At 45.8% G+C, this 22,964-nt stretch overlaps 1 protein-coding gene across 1 annotated transcript in view; it reads right to left on the bottom strand.

The window, feature by feature from the left end:
* igdcc3 (immunoglobulin superfamily, DCC subclass, member 3) overlaps positions 1-22,964 on the bottom strand; it is a 55,176-nt gene that overhangs the window by 26,786 nt on the left and 5,426 nt on the right. Inside the window, exon 2 of the mRNA XM_040163996.2 lies at positions 18,073-18,378. Coding sequence (XP_040019930.2) covers positions 18,073-18,378 — 306 coding nt within the window. The remainder of the gene's footprint in view (positions 1-18,072; positions 18,379-22,964) is intronic.

Genomic DNA, 22,964 nt, shown 5'->3' with positions numbered 1-22,964 from the left:
CCCTCACATCTCCCCTTGCCTCCGGGCCGCCCCCACTCTACTGTTCATATCCACCGTTTGTTCTGCTCTTCTTCTCCACCACCCCCTGGAGCCCTCTCAGGCCCGTGACATCATTAAGCACATGTTGTTCAAGCCGCGGTGATGACTGCTGTACCCGCCCCTCCCCTACCCCGGTAAACCAGTAAAAAATAGAGATGAGGCCCATAAATAATGGAGATGGTGCACGGTGCTGTTCCAGCACGGAGGCCACACCAACAGCCTGTAAATAGGTATCCCTGTTAATAGCGCATCACTGTACCGGAAACCTAAAGATTGCACTTTAATGGAGTTGTGATATTCTATTGGCTCCCTAGCCCCCCTCCCTCTTCCCCTCGCTGTGCCCAAGCGCGTGCACTCGTGTGATCCGTCTGCTGGTTCGTGGTGCGTGACGCTTCTCGCCTACGAAAGGAAGGGCTGCAGGTGCAGTGGGGCGTGTTCTATATTCCTCTGACACACATTAATTACCCTTCCTTTAATGCCGCGGTTCATCAGTAACTTCCTGAGTCAGTACATGCATGAGCCAACGCATCAGCTGAGCTGTGAGGATGTACATGAGGAACAGTAAAACTCAGGAACAAGGCCTATTGATAATTTATATTAAAAGCTCTCCAGCCAATACAGTGTACGTGTAACATCTCATATCTTATCTCAAACAGCAGCAGGTTACAACCGCGCTCTATTGGTTTCTTTCTAAAAAGAAATCAGCCGTCATACCTTGTGGTTTCTGCTATATCTGGCATTTGATCAGTCTTTACTCAACTGGCACACGTGGTCCAATGATAACTCTGCCTTTAAGCGTTGTAGGCGGATCTTCTGAGAAACATGAATATCTGTACGAGATATCATTTGATTACATGCATAGTTGTTCAAATATAACATTCTGGACCTGACTGTTGGAGCAAATGACCAAAAGAACGACAGACCCACAGCACTAACGTGACTAACGACTACCTGCATAATCACATAGATGGTTGAAAAAAATATATCAATATCGCATGGTTCCCCAAAACAAAGAGAGATGGTGTTGATAGAATCTTGCAGCACAACATGATCCAAAGTCATACAATGCAATCAAACGCATATCAGAACCAACAGGTCAGCTAAATGTCAACCAACAAACACACATTTCTTGTCACATTTACCTTGTCCACTTCAAATACCAATCTAGTTTTTATTTTTCAGTATGTCGTGGCCTTTCCTTCAATAATCTTTGGTGAGTTCCTCCTATTTGATTTCCTAAACTAAAAGCTGAAGGTGACAGACTTCCTTACTTTCACCTTTCACATTACGAAATCATTTTGACTGAAATTGAATTGCCTTTTCTGCTCCTGTGGCGTATATTGTCCTTAGTTTGGTGTGTTGATCAATACTGTGAAGCTTGAGTGCATTAAGCTAAATATTGTAAGATTGATGGCTATTGATGGTATTAAGGTTCCCTGCAGAAGGAATAGGGAGTAGCGTTGCTTCAACAGTTACCACCCACTAGGATACTTGACATTTTTTTCTGTTGTAACAAGGATGTTACTGACAGGCAATGGTACATCAACAATATAAACCTCCGCTCATTGTGATGCAATCCGGCAAAACGGTCATGATGTTAATTCTACCCTTGTTAAGATGAGAAGTCATAAAGCTGCTTTACAATCATAAAGCCATGAACATCTACATTACAGGTCATTTAGCAGACGCTTTTATCCAAAGCGACTTACATTACATTTTTAACCCATAGCTTTTTACATTTTTGCTCGGAGAGCACTTAGGGGTTAGGTGTCTTGCTCAGGGACACTATGACATGGAGCAGCCGGGACTCAAACCACCAACCTTGTGGTCCCCGGCGCGCCCTCTCTACCCCTGCGCCACATCGTCCCCCATCTACACATGTTAGAAGGTAAAGTCAATCTGATGATAATGATGCTGCATTGTAGTTGATACGGTTTTGCTAACTTGGTTGTAAAGTTGAACCCGTAGGGTAATTTTTGGGGTTGTAATCATTGGGTTTTACAAAATAAGAGCTCAATCAAATATTAATTAGTTCATTAATCGAACAGCAACTATTTTCTTAATCAATTGATAACATGTTTTCTTTATCGTTCTACTTGTATTTTAAACTGAATCTCTCTTGGTTTTCAACTATTGGTTTGACAAAAACTCCTATTTTATCAAGTTAAATTGGACTTCTGAGAAATGATGATGTGTGCAAGATGAATCAATGAGCCGTATTCTGGATTGTGCAACATTATGAGGGTTTTTATATATTTAGTGCCTCGGTAAATAGTAATAAAGGTAAGAAGACAAGGATTTGCTGATTGACAAAGAGAGTATGACCGAAGGCGCACACAGTGTAGTTGTCCCATCCCGTCCCTCCTAATCTCTGCACCCCAGGGACAAAGCCCGGGCCTCCCCGTTGCCCTGCTCTGTTCTTGTGGGTCCATCACACTTCGTACTCCTGCGCCACCGTAAGCCCCCCTCCACCTTCCACACCCCCCGTCGTCCCTCAGGCCTCTGCTGCTCCCACTCCAGCCCACCCCCCTCCCCCCTCAAACCGCCCGCCCCTGCACTCAGGCTCTGCCCCTGTGGCCCCAAATCATTGCACTAAGCCTCCTACAGTCACTTCAACATGCAGGCCCTAATTAAAGAGACCCATTAAAGCACAGCAGATGCTGAAAATTAAAGGATTATTTAAATGATTCCCAGTCGCAGCCCGAGTGAGATTAGAAGCAAGTGATGGACTGAGTGAGCCGGGACATCAGAAAAAGGAGGGTTAAAATAACCGACAAATTAGTCGATTGGTCGATTTTAAACTGCCAGCTTTTCTCTTTGTTGGCCTCAATCTTGTCGGTATAAGGAAAGTGTTTGTTCATGCAAAATTCACAAGAAATAAAGAAAGGACATTTGAAATATGAGAACAAAATCAGTCCTTTTGTTAAAATTCAAGGTCTGACTCGGCGTTAACGGTTGGAAAGCAACTGTTAACTGCTTGCTAATCAAACACCTTCAAACTAAAACTCATGATAATAATACACACGCGTCAAAAGGGCGTCTTTTCAACCTTCAGAAGACTTCACGACTCTTATGGCGCATCTCCGCATTATTTATCACAATCTTCCTCTCGTGGAGGTGGGGCCAGGTCGTCCAGGCTCATCCCCATCTACCGTGTCCAGCTTCATCTGCATTGTTAGCATTGTTAGCACCGTTAGCGCTGAGCCGCCTACTCGCCAGAGCTGTTGACAGACTTGCGATGCTCATAATCTTAGATCTGCCACTTTTCAGAAATACCTCTCTTGAAACGTCATATGGCCCAATGGTTTCCACTTTATGTTTAATTTCTGCTCCTGCTTTAGTAGAGCAGAGAGACAAAGTCGATCCCAGGACAAACAGCTGAGTGGATGACTGTCCTCTCCCATTAATGCAGCCTGGAATACTCTGAATTAATTCAGTCTCCTCTCATCTTGCCCTCTCCTTATCTGTCCCTCTGTCAAATTACCACCGTATTGAGGACATTTCATGTCCCAAAGTCCCATCAGCGTGACAATAATTTTGTCTTGAAGAGGGTTAAAAAAGCTGCATTTATGATACTGGGGTTTATTTGTGTTCTGGTCTGTAAAATCTGACCCCCGTCTCCTGTATTGAATTTTGATTGTACCCTTTGTGGCTCACGGACTCGTCTGGACAGAAAACACATTTTCCAAAAGAGTAGTAAAATAAAAGCTCTCTTTAGTACAACAAGGACTGAGAATATACCACAAGCCAATTTGTAAGTGGGTCAGGAATTGGGCTCTCTATAGACTGCCGACAACATCTTCTTCTGTATTCTTCAAGTTGCTAGTTAGCGTAGAATGACTCTCTGAAGTGAATGCAATCATTTTCTCTTGAGCATTTGCGGGAGCATGAGAGCGTGTGCTTAAAAGTAGAACACCTACTTTTCACACGCACTCATAGTCACCCTCGCTCAAACTCATACTGTTCTTTGGACAGTGGCCTCATTACGTCGATAAAGGACAACAGAAGTCAAGTGCCTCAACTACTTTCTTTGTCCATTGTGAGATCACGCGTTGACTCGCTAACGTCGCTCTCCAAGCGTTTATTACAAAGAGTAATGGTTCGTGAAAAAATATTCTGTCAGTCCTCTTTTTCACACCACATAATGTATCTAATTAATATCACCAATACCTCAGCATGCCACTGCCTGCTTTAGAATTCAAATTAGATGCCTCTCCCATCATCCATCCAGTATCATATCCAAATGTATTATGCGCTGTCTTTTCTCACGCTCACGCCTTCAGCACAAAAGAAAAGCGCTGCTCCTGCTTTATCCCCGTCTCGTCACTTCGTAGAGTTTGACATATTTTAAAAGGTTTTGGAGACATCTGCGGCAAGGTAACATTTATATTCAAATGTAAATGTTATTTAATTCTTCTTTAACTCGTCTACGCCTCCTGTTTTGTGGAGCAAGAAATAAGTGAGGCCCGCAGACAGCAGCGGCTCTGAATAACAACCTGGACAGACACTTGGCATCACAATTCTCCTCAGTCTAACACTCATTACTTCCCCCTCATTAGAGGACCACTGTTGGGTAGTGAGGCCATTCTGAGGAGGCCAAGAGTAATCTCTCTCAAAAAGTCCCCCTTTGTGCTGGTCCTTGCTCATATGTTGCTGATGGCAAGCATATCAATCTATTTCTAAAATGCATTTACCGCAATGTGAGGGTGGGTGTGTTGCCATCTGAGAGCGTGGGTGTAGTAACTACGCATCTGACAGTGATTTTGAGGGGGGGGGTTGTGTTGAACTTGGGGTAGATGGATGACCCCACATCTGGCACTCCCACGGGACATCTGAAAGACGCAGGGCGGGACCGGCCCATGCGCTCCAGTGCATCTCACAGCACCCTGAAATGGCTGAGAACGGCTTTGTAAATCTAACCCCCCCCCCCCACACACACACACGCGGCTCAGGAGAAGCTTCTGGCAGTAAGATCCACGGTGCCTCAGCTAGATGGTCCCCGCCGGGCATTTCTCTGGGTCTCAGTGTCCCTGTTTACAAATGCTCAAACCGGTTGGACTTTACCTCCAGTTGAATCCAGATTACAGTTTTGGTTCACACCAATCTTTGGCTGTTGACTATCTCCTATAAAACGTCTATGCTGATGAACCAACTATGGGCTAAATATATGCTAAATATTATTAGCTTATCAGTTACGACTGCCGCTGTCGGAGCTTTAAGACGGGAAACCACACCTCGGTCCGCGGTCTCAGTTGTGTCTCAGCAACATTTGTCTTACATGTTTAACAATAATCTCTGTATCCTGTTTAATCTGTCGGGGCGTGTCACTCACTCTGCTGAAACGGCCAAAAATAAAGTGCTAAATTATCTTCTGCTTCTTATTGATTCAAATTCCACCTACTTTACATACTTATATTCCTGGATCTCAATATGGCTTTCGACACCATATATCACTGTAGACTCCTAATGAAAATCAATGTGCTGTTTCTAGTTCTTACTGCTGTACTGACGGTAGCTTACTGCGGTATTTGCTTCATAACAGTCGCATAGCTAGAGTGAGGTGTTTTCTGTTCATGGCAGAAACTCTAAATCACACCTTTGATTTGACCAGACTTGACTATTGTAACATTTTGTTGTCTGGGTGTATTTTAATCTTTCTTGTAAATCCTTAATCCATACCTCTGTGATCTCTTTAAACCTTTTATTTCATCTAGTGCTATCAGCTCTCAGAACACAAGGCTCCTGTCTTCACCCAGAGTTAGAAGGTAGTCAGCAGGCTACGGGACATTTGCTGTGACCGTTCCTGCCTCCTCCCATCTGTTGAGACCTCATATGTGTCCATACTTTAATCTTACATTATCTTACATTGTTTCCCCCTCTGTTGCTCTTCCTGAGTTTTCGTCAATATAATTGGTGGTTATCGTTAGCTGAAGTTGGTTATCTAAAGCAGGTGTGCTTCGTGGATAATACAACACCCTCAAGTACATTTGCAATGTTGGGCTTGATAAATAAAATCTAGTTGACTAAAAGCATTATAGAATTATTTAGAATTAACCGATAAATAAAATGATCTGTCAGCATTTGTCTATTCTCTTCAAACCGAGCAGCGTGGAAGAAGCCGGCGCCGCATATGGCGCCAATTGTCTGTTCGCTGGGCTCCTCCCCCGCCGCTACTCCAGCAAGCTGTCGGAGCTACCAGAGAGCCTAAACTGTCACTGAAGCCAAGTACACTACAAGTACACTACAAGTACACTACTATTACACTACATGACTTTCAAAGGTGTCACATCGCTGTGGTTTACACGAGACAACTTGCCGCCCCGAGTCTTGACGTTACGTGACTGGCGGGCCGGTTACATACTACGATATGTTTTAAGAGGAGAATCCTTGACGTGTCTGTTCTCCCACCTGCAAGATAAACCTCAAGATAAACCACAGAAAAAGGAAATGATGAATTACCATTGGAGAAAACAGGGTTTTACCATTGCAAAATGGACGTCTACTAGGATTAAAGTCTGCAAATTGTTTGTGAGAGCCTGCACATCGTCGAACCTTTGATTGGTGATGCTTTGGGTGTCAGTGACTAACGATTTATCTCTCCGAGCAGAATTCGCTGCTTATCCATATTACACAAGCCTTCACTTAAGCTTTAGATTGCCTTCCCTTCTGCCTCTTCAGTTGTCTTTTTAGACTTTACTTTCTCACTGAAACTCTATCTTTAAAAAGAGTGGCTAGGTAACATAAGGTGTAAAGATAGGATTAATATCCTGACCATCTACCATATTTACCAAACCACAGATTAAGTTAATCTGGAAATGGAAGATTGGAATATGTAGAAATACACCAAAAAAAAACTCAAACATACAGTGTGTGTCGTGCTTTAGATCGGAATGACTGCTGTCATAAATCAGCATCGTTCACACAGGTTATCAATCTAAAACCTCCGGCTGGAGTGTTTGCGTGTGCAGGGCGCTGACGATACCAGGCGCCGTCATCTCTAAGAAGCCAACCCTTGCTGCCGGGACACTGGCCCTGGGTCACTTTTACGCTCAGCTTCAAACCCGTGGATACACGTATTCATGCATGATAGCTCAAACATGACGAACGTGAAAAGACATGCACTTTACAGACATGTGCAAAAATGTGTTTCTCTCTGTCTCACTCTTACACGCACTCACACACACAGACACACATACAATCACTCACACCCCTCCCTGCTTCGTCAGCTCAACTGACAGCAGTAATGAGTTTCTTCTCTGCGTAAGCCAACTGGCACCCACTCAAGGGGATTTTCAGGCTGAATTGCAGCCATTAATCACATTCTTGGGCAACACAGTGCCATCAAGTGTGTGGCAAACAGAGATGCGTGGGGGGGGGGCAATGGGACAAAAACATAGGAAAGGAGGAGCTCGCAGTGTGACAAAGACCAGGGTGGACTGATGACGAAGGAATGAGAAAGACCATAAAACGTAATCGTGCTTCATTAACAAATCGTTTGCTTTGGTAAATAGTCTTGCCCGGGTTGCGAGCAGCGTTGTGCCGTGCCTGGCAAATAAGAGGGACATGCTTATTACAACCACTGCATGCCTATTGGACGCATCACAGACGCAAATGTTGTGCTTGCTGAAGACTCCCGACTTAAATGCATAACATGGAGCAAAGAGACAGGATGTGCAATAAAACCTGACCCAGGATCGCTGAAGTGACAGCAGACCCTTTAAGACCACGGAGCATTTAGGATAACGACAAAGCAGCCGTTGATGTAATGGAGAACTGGCATCGCCCCGCGTTGTGACGTCACGATGTTCTCACCACTACGTCCTCCAGTTGAGACATCTGGAACCTCAGACTCTGCCCTCCACTCTTGTATTTTCCCTCACTGTCTATTCCCTCCTTCTTTCTCTCCATTCAGGCTGCCAGCTGAGTGTGGTCATCATATTACTGCCGCCCCCCCCCCCCCCCTACCCTAAACTGGCTAATCCGGATAAGTTCACGCTAATATGCAGTCAGTAACCCTCAGTTGGTTTTGTAGACACATGTGCCGCTCCGCTGCGCCGCCCACTGCACAGAACCTAGTTTACATACAATTCAGCAGGAAAGAAAGACACAGAGCGAGAGGAGCAGATGGGGAGAAAAAGCAAAGGCAAGTGCAGGTCCTGTCACGAGCACTTAGTCGTACAAGACAGTGGGAGAGAAACGAAAGTCCTTTGTCTCTGCCTCCACCTACAGTGTGTGTGCAGACAAAGACTGCGCGGATAACATATATCTGTTCCAGATAATGAAAAAACATTTTCAGTGCTTGCAGTAGCTTTTATGGATTTACATAAATTGAAAAAAAAAATGTTTTTCTAACAGAAATCCCAAGGTTAGGGCTTATAAACGTTAATGGAATAAAAGGCTTTGACTTTCTTATATTTTTATCTCTACTGTAAACAAAGGATTGTTCCAAGCAGCTCAAAGCATTCATTTGCTTACTTCTTAATATATCGGCATTAAGTATGTCCTCACAGGTGCAACTAATTTGTCTTATTACCAATTATTCTATAGATAAATAAAAGCAATTCATTGGCGATCAAAATAGTTTTCATTTTCTGTGAAACAACTTCACATCAGATCAGCAGATACGCTTACGTTAACGTTATTAACACAGAATGATTATTTCATTTAAAATAAGCATCAGCCTAACACGATATTTTTAGGCTCTCCCTCGATCACGTACTAATGTGTCTGTAATCTGCTATCAGATTTAATGTAAACAATGTGCTGAAAACACAAAGGTTGACAAAGAGCACACAAGCAGCTCGCAGAGGAGACTCTCTCCTCTCGTCTATTCCCTGCAGAGGAGGGGCGGAGCGCTGCACGCTGTCACACATCACTGCGCTCCTCCAACCTGCCATCAGCCAGCTAACCCCCTAAAACTGTCTTCCCACTCACAAATAATGCCTGTGCTGGAAAATGGAGAGGGCTATTACACCGCGAGCATCATGTTTCATCTTTTCACGCCGAGGCAATGAAATGGTCCCCCTGACGACTTACTAACACATGCCATGAAACCACTGCTTTGAAGAAAAAAAATAAAAAATGAGATTCATAAATATGATTAAAGACGGCAGTTGGACAGATGATACAAATACTTTACGTGATAATGAAATAAACACACCTCATCCACTCAGCTGCAACTGAGAGTTGAAACGATGGAACCCTAAATCGCTACTACATCACTAGAGGTGCGAATTAAATAAAATGTTTCACGGTGCATTCAGGGAGAAAAATGGGTCTCAGCAACCCGTCCATGTGTTGAGGGAATGCACATTTCACATAAGTTCCTGATTTCTACTAGCAGCAGGTACGGTCCCTGACCGTGAGCCCAGTGCACATGTCAGTGCATTTATTTGATGTTAAGCGTAGGTAATGTGCATGTTACAGTGAAGAATCATGAGAGCGGGGTCAGTGGGCGCCGCTTCACGCCGTGTTCTAAGGGCAGAGGCGTGCTTCTCCGAGCTCGGCGCGCCCGCCGCTGTTGCTTTGCATCTTGCTGCCCTAAAAACAAAGCTGCCCGGGGTCAGGAGGTCAGAGCACAGCAGCAGAATGGAATGTTCCTTCCCGGTTGAGGGTCCAGCCTCAGGAGCCAGAGGGGCCCAGAGACCACCGACACGTACTCCATGTATGTTCCTCCCAACTTCTCTCCACTTTCATCTACCTGGTTCACTGATGGAGGCTTATTTGGCCACAGACTACGTCCTCTGCCGCTCTGAATGCGGTTAAGTTACCTACACTACATCATGATTGAATTCACTTAAATGAAAATGGTGTAAATACCTGTTGTATCCTGTTGTATCACACAGTATTTTAGAATCAATACACATGGTGCTTCATGCCAAATGTAATATTATTTTTTTGCAATTATCTAACCTGATGGATATATTCTTGTTTAATACAGTACCATATTGCTCTTTGAAATACTGATTATAATTCTCTAAAATCCAAGATTACGATTTCAAAGGTCTTGTATTGAACTTAAGACGAGCGCTTTATTAGCGACATTCAACAAGGTTGAGAAGCTTGAATAAGAGACTGGGATTATTATAATAATTGATTGTCACTGCAGGACATGAGCTACTGGCTAACATCTGGTTGCTTTTGTTTGTTGCATGCTAATGAGTAACCGCTCTTAACGTCCGCTCTCATTTTCACTGAAATATTAAATTTATAGCACTGAATGTTCAAATCATTTGTAATATTGACCATTAAATTCACAAAAGTCACACATTTTAACAACAAGACTACAGCCATTGCAAGCTGGTTTCTCAGGATGAAATTGACCGTCCTAGAAGTCTTTGATCCTGCCAGCAGCAACCTCTTCTAATTGGTTCCAGTGGAATTCATTTCATCCGTGTTGACCGAGTCAAACGCTGGAGCCTGACAGGCTTTTAACCGCAAACACAGGTGCTTCGTTCCAATGTGACGACTGTGGAGAAACAAGGGTGAGGATTATTATTTTAACTTTCTGTGCCAACCCCAATGAGATTACGGTTTAAAAAAAGAATCCTTTTTTCAGAATGTTTGTAAAGACGATTACAAAGCGTGCACACAACGACATAGTCCCTCAATCCATTCAATCGTTTCTCTCCCAGTAATCCTCCTCCCTCATCATTCCCTTTGCAAATAACAGGTAGCTTGCAGTGAAAAACAAAAAGTCTTCCAACACAATGAAATGATAAAATGCTTTAATGCAGAACTACAGCATTAGAATTCTATGACGAGACAATTGAAATAATGCCACACAGTCCGTCCACTTGAAGTGTTTTGATTGAAACACATTTGAAAATAGCAGCAGTATTAGATGTATCCCATCGTTTAATGGAGCTGCCTTTTATTCACACTGACTAGTAAAAACAGAAGACAAATATAACATGTCCTTTCTGAGTAAGTGAAAGTGTGCTTTCTTTTGCTCGCCTTGCTTGTTTGGGAAGGGCCAGCGTGACGCTGCGGCAGGTTCGGGCCACCTTATTATTTCACTGCCAAAGCCAAGGTCACTTCCACTACCCTGGGGCCAGCAGACAGGGGGGGATGGGTCCCCACTGGGGAGCGAGCAGGAGGCAGAGCTGTGGAGGAGGGGAAACGTACTCGGAGGAGAATAAATAAAAGGGGAGGGGTATCCTGCCCTCGTGCACACAAAAAGGTCACCGTTTCCCAGATAAACCCCCCCCCCCCCCCCCCCCGTTGTCCAGCCCATCATCCCCTCTGACCCCTCTATTCCTGAGTCAATGCTGAAACAGAGGGAGAAGGAGGCGGAGGGAGGGTGCGAGGGGAAACACACACCCACCCAGAGTCAGCAGTGACAAAAGGGGGCCTCAGCCACGGCCCAGCTGAGTCGGTCGGGGGAACAAACGCCCGGGCCACCAACACAAAGCGGAGCCACCAGAGGCTGCACATCTCCACAGCCTCTGCCCGTTCCCAGCCACTCCACCACCCCGCGTTTCACAAGCAACAATACGCTCAGAGAGGTACCACAACACACACAAGCACACGGGGCTGGAGAGGGGAGAGGTTGCTGAGAGCCGCTGCCCGCCCGTCACCGACTGGCCTTTGTCTCCGGCGCTTCTGCTTATTTGCCACCACAGAAAGATTTCCTGATCCCTGCTTAAACAAAGTAGAAATCTGGACTGAGGGGCCCTATGTGTGTGTGTGTGTGTGTGTGTGTGTGTGTGTGTGTGTGTGTGTGGGCGAGAACCACTGAGGAGGAAATAATATTGTAATATAACACTATTTTGTTTACTATTATCTGCTATCTATTACTAACAATTTTACCTCCTGGACGTCTTTGTTAAATACAATTTCTACCAAGGGAGAGGACAGGAAGAGGGAGTTTTGGTGTTTTATTGGTGCATGGTGCAGACCCTGTAAAGGCTTTTACTGCCTATTCTGGCCATAAAGACATTGTTAAGTGTAGTGAAGCGCAGTGATGGGGCAGAAGTGCGAGCCGGCCCGGCCCGGTGCAGCCTGGAATCGTAGGAACACCAACACACTCAATACGAATCAAGATATCCTTGTGCTTCCCTCATTAGGAGAGCCCTCTGTTGGCAAAGCTGATTCTGTGGTGTTGCTTCAACCTCAGCCGTCCTCATTCTGATCGACAATATATGACAGTTCAAACTCAAAAAAATAGGAACTTAGAGAAGTTGGGACCAAAAAATGTTTGTTTTCAGACTGCAGCATGATGATAACGATGACACAACTCACACACGCTGGCATGAAATCCCACAAAACATCACAACAACACATACCTGGTAAAGACACCACATTATACTGGATTCATGTAAGCCAAAACAAAGCGCTTGTAAAGCCAGAGTCCTGCATTCAGAGACTGGCCCGACCTGTCCAACCTTTGGCACAGCAGTTACTCTCTCTTTCCCCCTTCCCCTCTATTACTAAGGAATTCCTCCCATGGGCCTAAAAGACAGGCAGAAGGAACTTTAGGCCCCCTTTTGATTTGTTTGTTTGAGTATAGCGAGGGTGGTCCGCAGACATCCGGAGACCAGCACCGACTGCATTGCTTTACCCAACACACAAGCACGGATGCAGTCAGGTCCCCACATCCATTGACAGAGAAACACACAAACACACACGCGCTACACAAACACTGAACTTGGAATTTCAACTGGGACCCCGATCTTTGTTAAAGCTGATTCTTGTGTTGGGGAGAAGTAAAGCTGTTCTATTTATTCAGATTTTATCACACTGTTGAAAAACACATGTGTCACTCAACTAGATATACGATGACTTGTAAGCATTGAAAGCATCATTCTCAAAGTTAACACTAATTAGTATGACAATGGAATATATAGAAAGACATCCTCTGAATGGGCACAATCTGAATAATCAGCTACCGTGTACACAGCTGATGAGAGCAGCTGCTGGACGGAGCCGTTGTTGTTGAAGTTGTTTTGGATAAGAGCTTAAGGAATCTTTTCAATTTCTAAAAAATACTATAAAAAAAACCCCAATCAAATTATGAAAATTGAAAAAATTGAAAAATATTGAAGCAAATACTAAATAACTGCACTGCACTGCATGATGTTGGTGATCGAAGGGCGATACACATGTTTCCTGATTTTTGCAGTTGGTTAACACCTAAATGAAGCCTATCAACATACATTTTATTTCCTCACCCGTATGCAATTTTTGTGCACATACCTGCATTTTTTTAAAGCGCTCGATAAACATAACATGATTATAGTGGCTGTTATATCACTCTGAGAAAGCCATGAGCAGGTTTAAAGCCATGTGCACCTAGAGGAATAAGCAAAATGCTATTTTGAGCAGTTCGATATTTTCATCACCCCGTTAGCACACCACTCTTCGGTGTTCCTTTGCCTGTTTAATGTCTTTATTCACCAAGTGATGCTGTTTTTTCACAGGTAGATATTTTTAGTGCTTAAGGCTGCCCTCTTATCACAGCAGCTCATCCCTCATATTAAGAGGCAGTTCCATCTAGGAGGGGATGGTTATACCTCTTCAAGCATCTCTGTGCTATGTAGAGTTCTCTCAGCATAGCTCGAAATGTGAGCACGCCAGTAACCAATCTGCTCCTGATTTTATTGAAATAACTATTTGTTCTTGACATTTAGAGGTGTAGGAGGATTAAATAAATACAATTCTCACAAACCAGGTTATGGTGCATGCGCTTTTCGTTTCCAGCCATGCCGCATATTTAATATTGTTATAAAATGTAAATAGGCTACATTACATCATTTACTACAACTGTCGGGAATGATTTGGATAAATACCATAGAAGAATTTCACATCTCATCCCCCATTTCACTGCAGTAAAAATACATACAGTTAACTAAAACAATAATACTATGAGCAGTATCAGATCCCTTGGAGATTTTACACTGCATTAAGGTCATTTGTACATACAATAGATAATCTGAATATACAAATATTCAGATTTGACATTCAAGTATGTTTATACACCTCCCTGAGTCCCTGAGCATAAAGCAACCAATAGAGGAATAACAGCATCTTCGTAGGCATGGGAGGAAGAGGGAGGGAGGGAGGGAGAGAGAGAGAGAGAGAGAGAGAGAGAGAGAGAGAGAGAGAGAGAGAGAGAGACTAAGGGAGACAATGACACAGTTGTTTACCCTAAAACAGAGTATAGAAAAGGGACCTGCTTAGAATGCCTTCTGAAAGGCTGGTCGCTGCTGCTGCTTGATACATGTATTACACACTGTAGTTAATTCTTAATCAACTGAACTAGCCTCTCAGGCAATGAGATCTCAGCATTTAGTCTGGAGGTGTACAGTGATAAACCAATTTTAGACGTAACTACACAGCAGAGGTCAGAGTTCGCATCCTTTCTGCACACCTCATCGGTGCAGCAGAAAAAAGAACAGAAGATTCCTTTCTTCCTTAATCCATCTGACACATTGGCGGACAGATGGAGGGCCGCTGACTACACAGCAGGGGGGAACATTCTCGTTTAACATCAGCAGCATACCTGCTTTAAGGAAAGAACAGGGCACTCACAAGCCATGTCCGCACTACTACTGACGCAATGTTTTCATGACAGAGGGATCTCTGGGAGGACTTATATCAGCAAGAGGACCCTAACAGACTATTGTGTATTTGCTCTGTGACGTTTTCCCATTCCGCTTTCCCCCCCAAAACCCCATTAAATGAGGGTTACTAATGGTGCAATGTCAATAATGCAGTTCACCGCTGCAATAACTAATCTTGATTTTGCAAAGATGAAAAGAAAACACTGCGAGGCTTCATGTTGAAATGTCAAAGCGTATATGGCATTTAGTTGGCTAATCTATATGACAGAGAGATGACTCGCTTCGTGGCAAGCGAGCAGAGAAGAGCATGGGTAGGAGGAGGAGGGGGGGGCAGATCGAGGGTGGGGTTTGGCAGACAAAGGGAGCTACAAGGAGATGTGGGGATAGCGCTTCAGCATTCACCCAGGCGGGAGGCCATAAAAGGGGTATAGGGACAGGCAGGTCGGAGGGTGATGGAGAGCCACCGTCGACCCTCCAAACACATGCACACGCACAAACACTAACAGGAGCGCCGCACAAATCACTCTCAGTAACTGCTGTCGGATTCTGAGTAGCTGCTAGTGGCCATCCATCCAGCTAGTTTGATGTGTAGCATATTGCAAGTTGTCATCTTCTGCCACAGACACACATGTAGTTTCTATTGGACGCGGTTGATACCCCACTTTATATATATACTGTATAAATTTGCATTCGCAGCGTTGACAAAAGATACATTTACACGAGAGACCCTTTTACGGGCATCAAGTTTCTTCTCCTATTAAATCCACTCCGTTTTTTTAATTTGCTTTCATTAAAGTCTCATTCAAGAGCCTACCATTATAATGGCAATTAAATTGCCCATGAGCATTTCAGAACCACGGTGTCTATGTATTGCCAAATTAGTCAATAAAATAAATAACACAGATAATGCCCAATTATGGAACATGCCTTAATTGCATCTCCCCCTCTCCTCATGTTGGTTGAGGCTTTTCCTTTTCCAATCACACCTCATATATTTCTGAATGGTTCCCAATATGTCTACACATATGCACAGGAATGGGGGGGAAATAATTCTGAAGAAAACTTGAAATTTTTCCAATTAATTCCAGACAAATAGACAAAAGCGAGTCATTCCAATTGATCCTAAAAGCTATTTTGTAACAAGGGGCCTTTTGTGGTGTGTTGCCTGGTGACGCCGGTGTTCTGTGGGGGAGGGGCGGAAACCCCGTCCAGGCCCACTGTACCAGGATTGTCATTCATTCAAATGATGAAAAGCTTCCTGAACGTAAGCTAATGAGGAGGCCCTGGAGAAAATGAGGAAGGAGAGAGAGAACGAGGGGGAAAGAGAGGGAAAGCGAAAGAGAGGGAAAGGGAGAGAGAGAAAGAGGGAGAAAGAGAGGGAGGGTGACAGAGAGAGTGAAGCTGACCATCAAAGAGATAACATTTAGGGAGAAAAAAAGAGTTTCCTAGACCGACTCCCGCTTTAGAGGAGCAACGGGGAGTCCGTCCTATACAAGCCCTCCGACGGTGAGCTCACATAAATGGTTGTCAAGCAAATAAAAAGTGGTATTTATGGAGGGAGGTATTGTGGAGGGTGAGATAGATGCTTTATCCACTGGGAGGGCTGTAAAGAGTAATCTCACCACCCATTGCATCACAGTGGTACAAGTCACAGCTGTTGAGCTGTAAGAAGGACTATGACACAGCAAATTACCTCAAAAACATAAAGAAAACATCAACATTAACAAACAGTGAAAAGAAAAGAAACAAACACTAGTTAGTAATCTTTGTAAGAAGAGTATTAACTAGATTCGGGCCATTTCTCTGCAAAAAAGAAATGAAAAAGCATTCTTTTGAAAATGATTTTCAATCAATAAAGAAGTCTGGTCGGCCAGAGGAGGATAACACAAATCCATGTGGAATCCCCTTTGCATCGACGATCAAGCACCTCACAGATCTTATATAAATAAGACCAAAAATAGTCACTTCTGCACTGAACCTCGAGGCTGCTGGTTCAGCCTGGTAGTTCACTACGACAGCTAAAGGTAGAAAGGAGGCCTCCTCAATGACCCACTTCTTCTTTTTTAATTGTGACTTAAAAAGAAGATGCTGCAATGCAATGAAAACCTCAAATCAAGTCCACACATTTTCAAAATTCAGTGCATGACATCCTGGAATTACACTATTCTCACCAGAATATACGCCCCCGTCTCAGGTTTTGCAGACTCACGTCAATAAACTATCTTTGAGGCAGACGTATACTGCTTAAATTCTTTACAAAACCTTAAGTATACACCGACTTAAAATTGCAACTCAAAGCCCATTTTGATCAATGTGTCAATCAATCTGCTCCCTCGGATTAAAAAAAGGTTCTTTGAACAAGTGAAACATGATACCAAGAGAGCCCTTAACACCTTGTTATCACATGTTAAAGTCATGCCTGCCTCATGCTTTCTCACTACTACAATATGTCAAAGCAATTCTGTGAATTTAAAATGATGGGGGACCATAACAGACTAACCTCACAAAGAAAAAAATGCAATTCAATAGCTGCTCAAATCTGACCGTAGACAAAGAAAGGGAGACCTCAAAAGGTTGCATGTGTTTGACAGCGGCCCGCCACTGAGCTGCAGTGACTTTTCCCTTTGGCCGGTGAGACATCCGTGCTGACCTCCCCATCCTGCTGAGTGGAAAAGCTGTACTGGTCACAACAGCACAGCGGTGAGCCGTCTACACACAGGCCGGGAATCAACAGGCTTCTGCAAGCCTTTGTCCATCTCTGGTTTACAGAGTGTATATAACAAAGCCTTCGAAAGGGTCTTAACTCAACACAGTGTCTAACAGTAGAGTGGCACTAAAGCCGACATCAATGATGCCTTTGATTTAAGGTAAGTCGAGACGTGCACTTTATATGTGTGAGAGCAAAGAGAAGACGGAGTGCGGACAGTCATATTGACTCTGATATGATGGAAATGTAAATGAGCCATGGCAACAGTGCTAAAGAACATGCTGAAGCAGAATCACTTCAGATGAGAGATTTGGCGGTCAGGCCAATGAAGAATTATCTGGATGCCTCCGCAGTGAGTGAGCTGCTGAGTTGCTTAAAGCTTATTGCATTCTCACAAAGCAGATTGGAGAATCTCAGCATGAGCGGTTGGTAATGCTGAACTCAAGAGTTTGAATTTCTAAGCAGAAATAGATGAGCATCAGAAGGTTCATTACACTCAAAGAATGATATTCAACTCCACGACTTGGGACAATTGAGTGAATTTACAGCACAGCAATTCCCTGACGACTGGCAATGGACAGAAACTGGATTGTTTAAGGTTTGCATTGCTCTATAATGATATATTTTTATGACTGTACATACTGACAATTTGCTTTTAGGAGTTAGACAAAAGATGGATACCACTCTAATGTAGAAAATCAAAATAAAGGAAAGGAGTGTCACACATCCTACATCAACTAGAGACCAAAAGAAGAGACTTACTGGCTGCCTGAATACGCGCCTTGCGGCTCACCACCAGCCCAAACAAATTCTGGGCCATGCACTCGTAGTCGCCCTCGTCGGAGGAGCCATGCGATTTGGTCTTCTGGAAGCGAGCGATCAGGAGGGAGCCGTTGATGAAGGTGGTGTGATGCTGATCCTGAGTTAAAAGCAGACCGTTGTGTCTCCACTGCGTCGTGATTGGGGGGATACCGTCCACTTGGCAGTGGAGCATGAGGGGCTGCTGCTGAACAGCAATGATGTCACTGGGCTCCAGTGTGAAGGAGAGTTCTGCTTCGCACATCACACCTGAAGAGACACACACACACACACACACATATATATCAATATTCATTTTTTGATCAACAAGAGGGGCTACATAAGATCTTATTCGTCTTTGTCAGTCGTCATGGTAAAACTCCATTGATGCTTCAGAAAAAAATCAAGTATTTAGCTTTGGTGACCGTGAACCGTAACACCGATGCTTCACCTATTCATTCCTTTACCATTTATAACTTACATATCATGCCAGGGTCTATGTCCAGGGTCACAAAGGACTGCAGCACTTGCGACTTACACATCAACCCCAACACCCAAACAAAGGGGAGGAATACTTGTAACACCGGTGTGTTGGTCTTGTCATTTCCTGTCTTATGTTGAAAGTCTGTTCCCTCCTCTCGTTTCAGATCGCTTGCCCTTCCTCTCGTATCACCTGTCCAATTACCCGGATCCCTGATTGTGTCCACCTGTTTCTCATTATCCTCATGTGTTTATTAGTCAGCGTCTTCCCTCGTCTTGTGCCGAAGTGTTTTCGTTCCCATCGACTTCGCCAAAGCCATTCTCGCCACGATCACGCCAAGATTAAGTTAAGATTATTGTTGCCTGTTGTTTGATCTTAGTTTTTGTAGACCGGGTTATTTCCTCCGGACGGAGTGATTTTGAGTTTGTTATATTTCCCCTCCCCTTCTTGAAGGACCGTTTGCCCAAGAAGTACTTTCGTTAATTATTAAATAAACCTCTTTTTTTGAATCCTCTGCATTTGAGTCCTGCCTTCCATCACCCGCCTGACAGTACACTTCGGCCAGTATGGACTCAGCAGAGGATACCCAGTGGAAGGCACGGGTTCGGGCTCAGGAGGTCCGTATCTCCCGCCAGGAGGAGTTCCAGACTGTGATGGTGAACCAGCTGGGTCAACTTACGAACCAGGTGAGGGAGCTTAGGGATCACCTGCAGCAGACAGCCAGACCACCAACGCCAGGGACCCCAGCCGCGGAAGCAGCAGTCCCGACCCCGGCGGCATCCATGGCTGGAGTAGGAATTAAGCTGGCACCACCGGAGCGGTTCTCCGGAGATCCAGGACAATGCCGAGCATTTTTAACGGACTGTTCGATACATTTTGAACAACTTCCACATGCATTCACCACTGACAGGTCAAAAGTGGCCTTTATGACGTCTCACTTGACCGGAAGAGCCAGAGCCTGGGCCACCGCGGAGTGGGCTCGCCAATCCCCATTATGCAATTCTCTCACAGAGTTTGAATTGGCGCTCATGAGAACATTTGATCCGGTTTCTACAGATCGAGAAAAGGCCAGGGCTCTGAGCGGGCTAACACAGGGCGGAGGCTCCGTTTGTGACTACGCCATCCGCTTTCGCACGCTGGCGGCGGAGAGCGGGTGGAACGACATCGCCTTGTATGACATTTTTCTGAAGGGACTGGCGACCCACGTCCAGGAGCTGCTATTATCCCGGGACTTGCCAGAGGACCTGGATTCACTCGTCACGCTGGCCATCCGGACAGACAACCGGGTTCGAGAGCTTCGACGACCGCGGGGTTGCAATCCGAAGCCAGAGAGGTCTCATCGTCTCCAAGCCCCGGATGGATGGAGTCACCATTACGCGCCGCCGGAGAGTCCGTTTTCCTTCCCCGGCACTACGGAAGAGGAACCCATGCAGGTCGGCAGAGCACGGCTGTCACCACAGGAACGAGAACGACGCCTGCGAGAGGGGAGCTGTTTTTACTGTGGTAAGACGAACCACTTCGCCGCAGCCTGCCCCGCCAAAGGAACCAGGACGCCGTTTCAAACCCCAGCCATGGACACCTCATCACACGGGCGAACACCCGTTAAGGTAACCCACCACGCCAGGACAATAGACATTGTGGCGCTCATAGACTCGGGGGCTGACGAGAGTTTAATGGACTGGGCTCTGGCGGAGACACTCGGGGTAAAGATTAAGCCTCTGGTTAACCCCATCAGGGCCAGAACTCTTAACGGCAGGGACATTTTCACGATTACGCACACTACAGAGCCAATAGAATTACAGATTCAAGACCATAGAGAACTCCTGTCCCCATATTTATTTAAGTCACCGACCCATATACTCGTCTTAGGAAATTCATGGTTACGCCAACACGAGCCTCACATTAACTGGAGAACGGGGGCAATCGTGGGTTGGGGAAAGGACTGCGCGGACCACTGCCGACACACAGTGGCTCCCGGAACCAACATAACCTCCACTAATTGTGTTGCCATCTCTGCCACAGGAGCCGAGGTCACAGACCTAAGCGCCGTGCCCTCCTGCTACCACCATCTCCGGGAGGCTTTTAGTAAAACAAAGGCCATGTCCCTTCCGCCACACCGTCCTTATGACTGCGCCATTGACCTGATACCGGGCTCCCCCATTCCTAAGGGGAGATTATACTCCATCTCCGGGCCGGAGAAAGTCGCGATGAAGGAATATATAGAGTCGTCTCTGAGCGCAGGGCTTATTCGCCCTTCCTCCTCCGCGGCTGGGGCTGGATTCTTTTTTGTGGGGAAGAAGGACGGATCACTTAGACCCTGCATTGATTATAGCCCTCTGAATGCCATCACGATCAAGAATCGATACCCTTTGCCCCTCATGACTTCAGTATTCGATCAGTTGCAGCAGGCTAGGATTTTTACCAAGTTGGATCTACGTAATGCTTATCATTTAATTCGCATCAGGGAAGGGGACGAATGGAAGACTGGGTTTAACACTCCTAGCGGTCATTATGAATATCTGGTCATGCCTTTCGGACTCACCAACGCGCCGGCAGTTTTTCAGACCATGATTAATGATGTTCTCCGAGAGTTCCTAGATCACTTCGTTTATGTTTATTTGGACGACATTCTTATTTACTCACCCGACTTAGAGACTCACAAGCGTCATGTAACCCAGGTTCTCCAACGATTAATAGACAATAAGTTGTATGTTAAGGGTGAAAAGAGTGAGTTTCACGCTGACACCATCTCCTTCCTGGGCTTTATCGTAGCCCCTGGAAGGGTGCAGATGGATCCAGCTAAAGTAAGCGCTGTGGCCAAGTGGCCTACACCTGATAGCCGCAAGAAGGTCCAGCAATTCCTCGGATTTTCTAACTTCTATAGGCGATTCATCAGAGGTTTCAGCGCAATAGCGGCCCCACTGCATGCACTCACCTCTACAAAGGAGCGCTTCCACTGGACCCCGGGGGCGGAGGCAGCCTTTCAGCACCTCAAGACCCGATTCACCACGGCTCCCATCCTCATAATGCCGGACTCCCGACGTCAGTTCGTTGTAGAGGTGGACGCCTCAAACGAGGGGGTCGGAGCGGTCCTGTCCCAGCGGTCTGAGCAGGATGGGAAGATTCATCCATGTGCCTTCATGTCACGCCGCTTGTCCAAAGCCGAGCGGAATTACGACGTGGGCAACCGGGAGTTATTGGCGGTCAAGCTGGCCTTGGAGGAATGGAGGCACTGGCTCGAGGGCGCTGATCATCCCTTTATAGTCTGGACAGACCACCGGAATCTTGAGTATATCCGAGGGGCCAAGAGGATGAATTCACGCCAGGCAAGGTGGGGACTGTTCTTTAACCGTTTTTCTTTCTCCCTCTCTTACAGGCCGGGGTCTCAGAACGTCAAGCCCGACGCTCTGTCTCGTCTTTACGATCCCGAGCCTGCTGCCAAAGAACCAGAGCCGATCCTTCCACGGTCTTGTGTGGTTGGAGCATTGGTTTGGCAGATAGAAAAGGAGGTCAAGCAAGCCAACGGTGTGAGTCCGCCACCTAGTGGGTGCCCCGAGAACCGATTGTTTGTCCCAGTTGAGCTGCGCCCACAGGTGATCCACTGGGCTCACACCTCGCTGCTTTCCTGCCATCCGGGGGTTCGACGAACTGTGTTTGCCATCTCACGGAGATTCTGGTGGCGGTCCATGGGGAAGGACGTTCAGGAGTACGTCGGGGCTTGCCCGGTCTGCGCCAGGAATAAGTCGTCTTCCGGGTTGCGCATGGGACTTCTACAGCCGCTGTCCATCCCGTCCAGACCGTGGTCCGACATCTCCATGGATTTCGTCACGGGGCTCCCGGTCTCTCAAGGTAACACCACAATCCTCACAGTGGTGGATCGTTTCTCCAAGATGGCACATTTCATAGCCTTGCCAGGATTACCCTCAGCCAAAGAGACTGCAGAAATAATGCTGAACCAGGTCTTCAGAATCCACGGCTTTCCAAAAGATATTGTTTCAGATCGGGGGCCCCAGTTCGTGTCACGGTTCTGGAAGGCGTTTTGCCAACTGATTGGGGCTACATCCAGTCTCACGTCAGGCTATCACCCGGAGGCCAATGGACAAGCTGAACGGGTGAACCAGCAGCTAGAGACCTCTCTCCGATGTCTGGTGTCCCAGAAACCCTCGACATGGAGCCAGCACCTGATCTGGGCTGAATACGCCCATAACACCCTGCCTTCCTCAGCCACCGGGTTCACGCCTTTCAAGTGTGCCCATGGGTACGACCCCCCGGTCTTTCCGGACCTGGAACCGGAGGTGTCGGTGCCGTCCGCCCGCGCCATGATTCGTCGCTGTCGGAGGATCTGGGCCGCCGCACGACAGCTCCTTATCCGACA

This window comes from Gasterosteus aculeatus, chromosome 12 (assembly GCF_964276395.1).
Source record: "Gasterosteus aculeatus chromosome 12, fGasAcu3.hap1.1, whole genome shotgun sequence".
In the NCBI taxonomy this organism is placed as follows: Eukaryota; Metazoa; Chordata; class Actinopteri; order Perciformes; family Gasterosteidae; genus Gasterosteus; species Gasterosteus aculeatus.
This window is presented reverse-complemented; position numbering and strand designations above follow the sequence as displayed.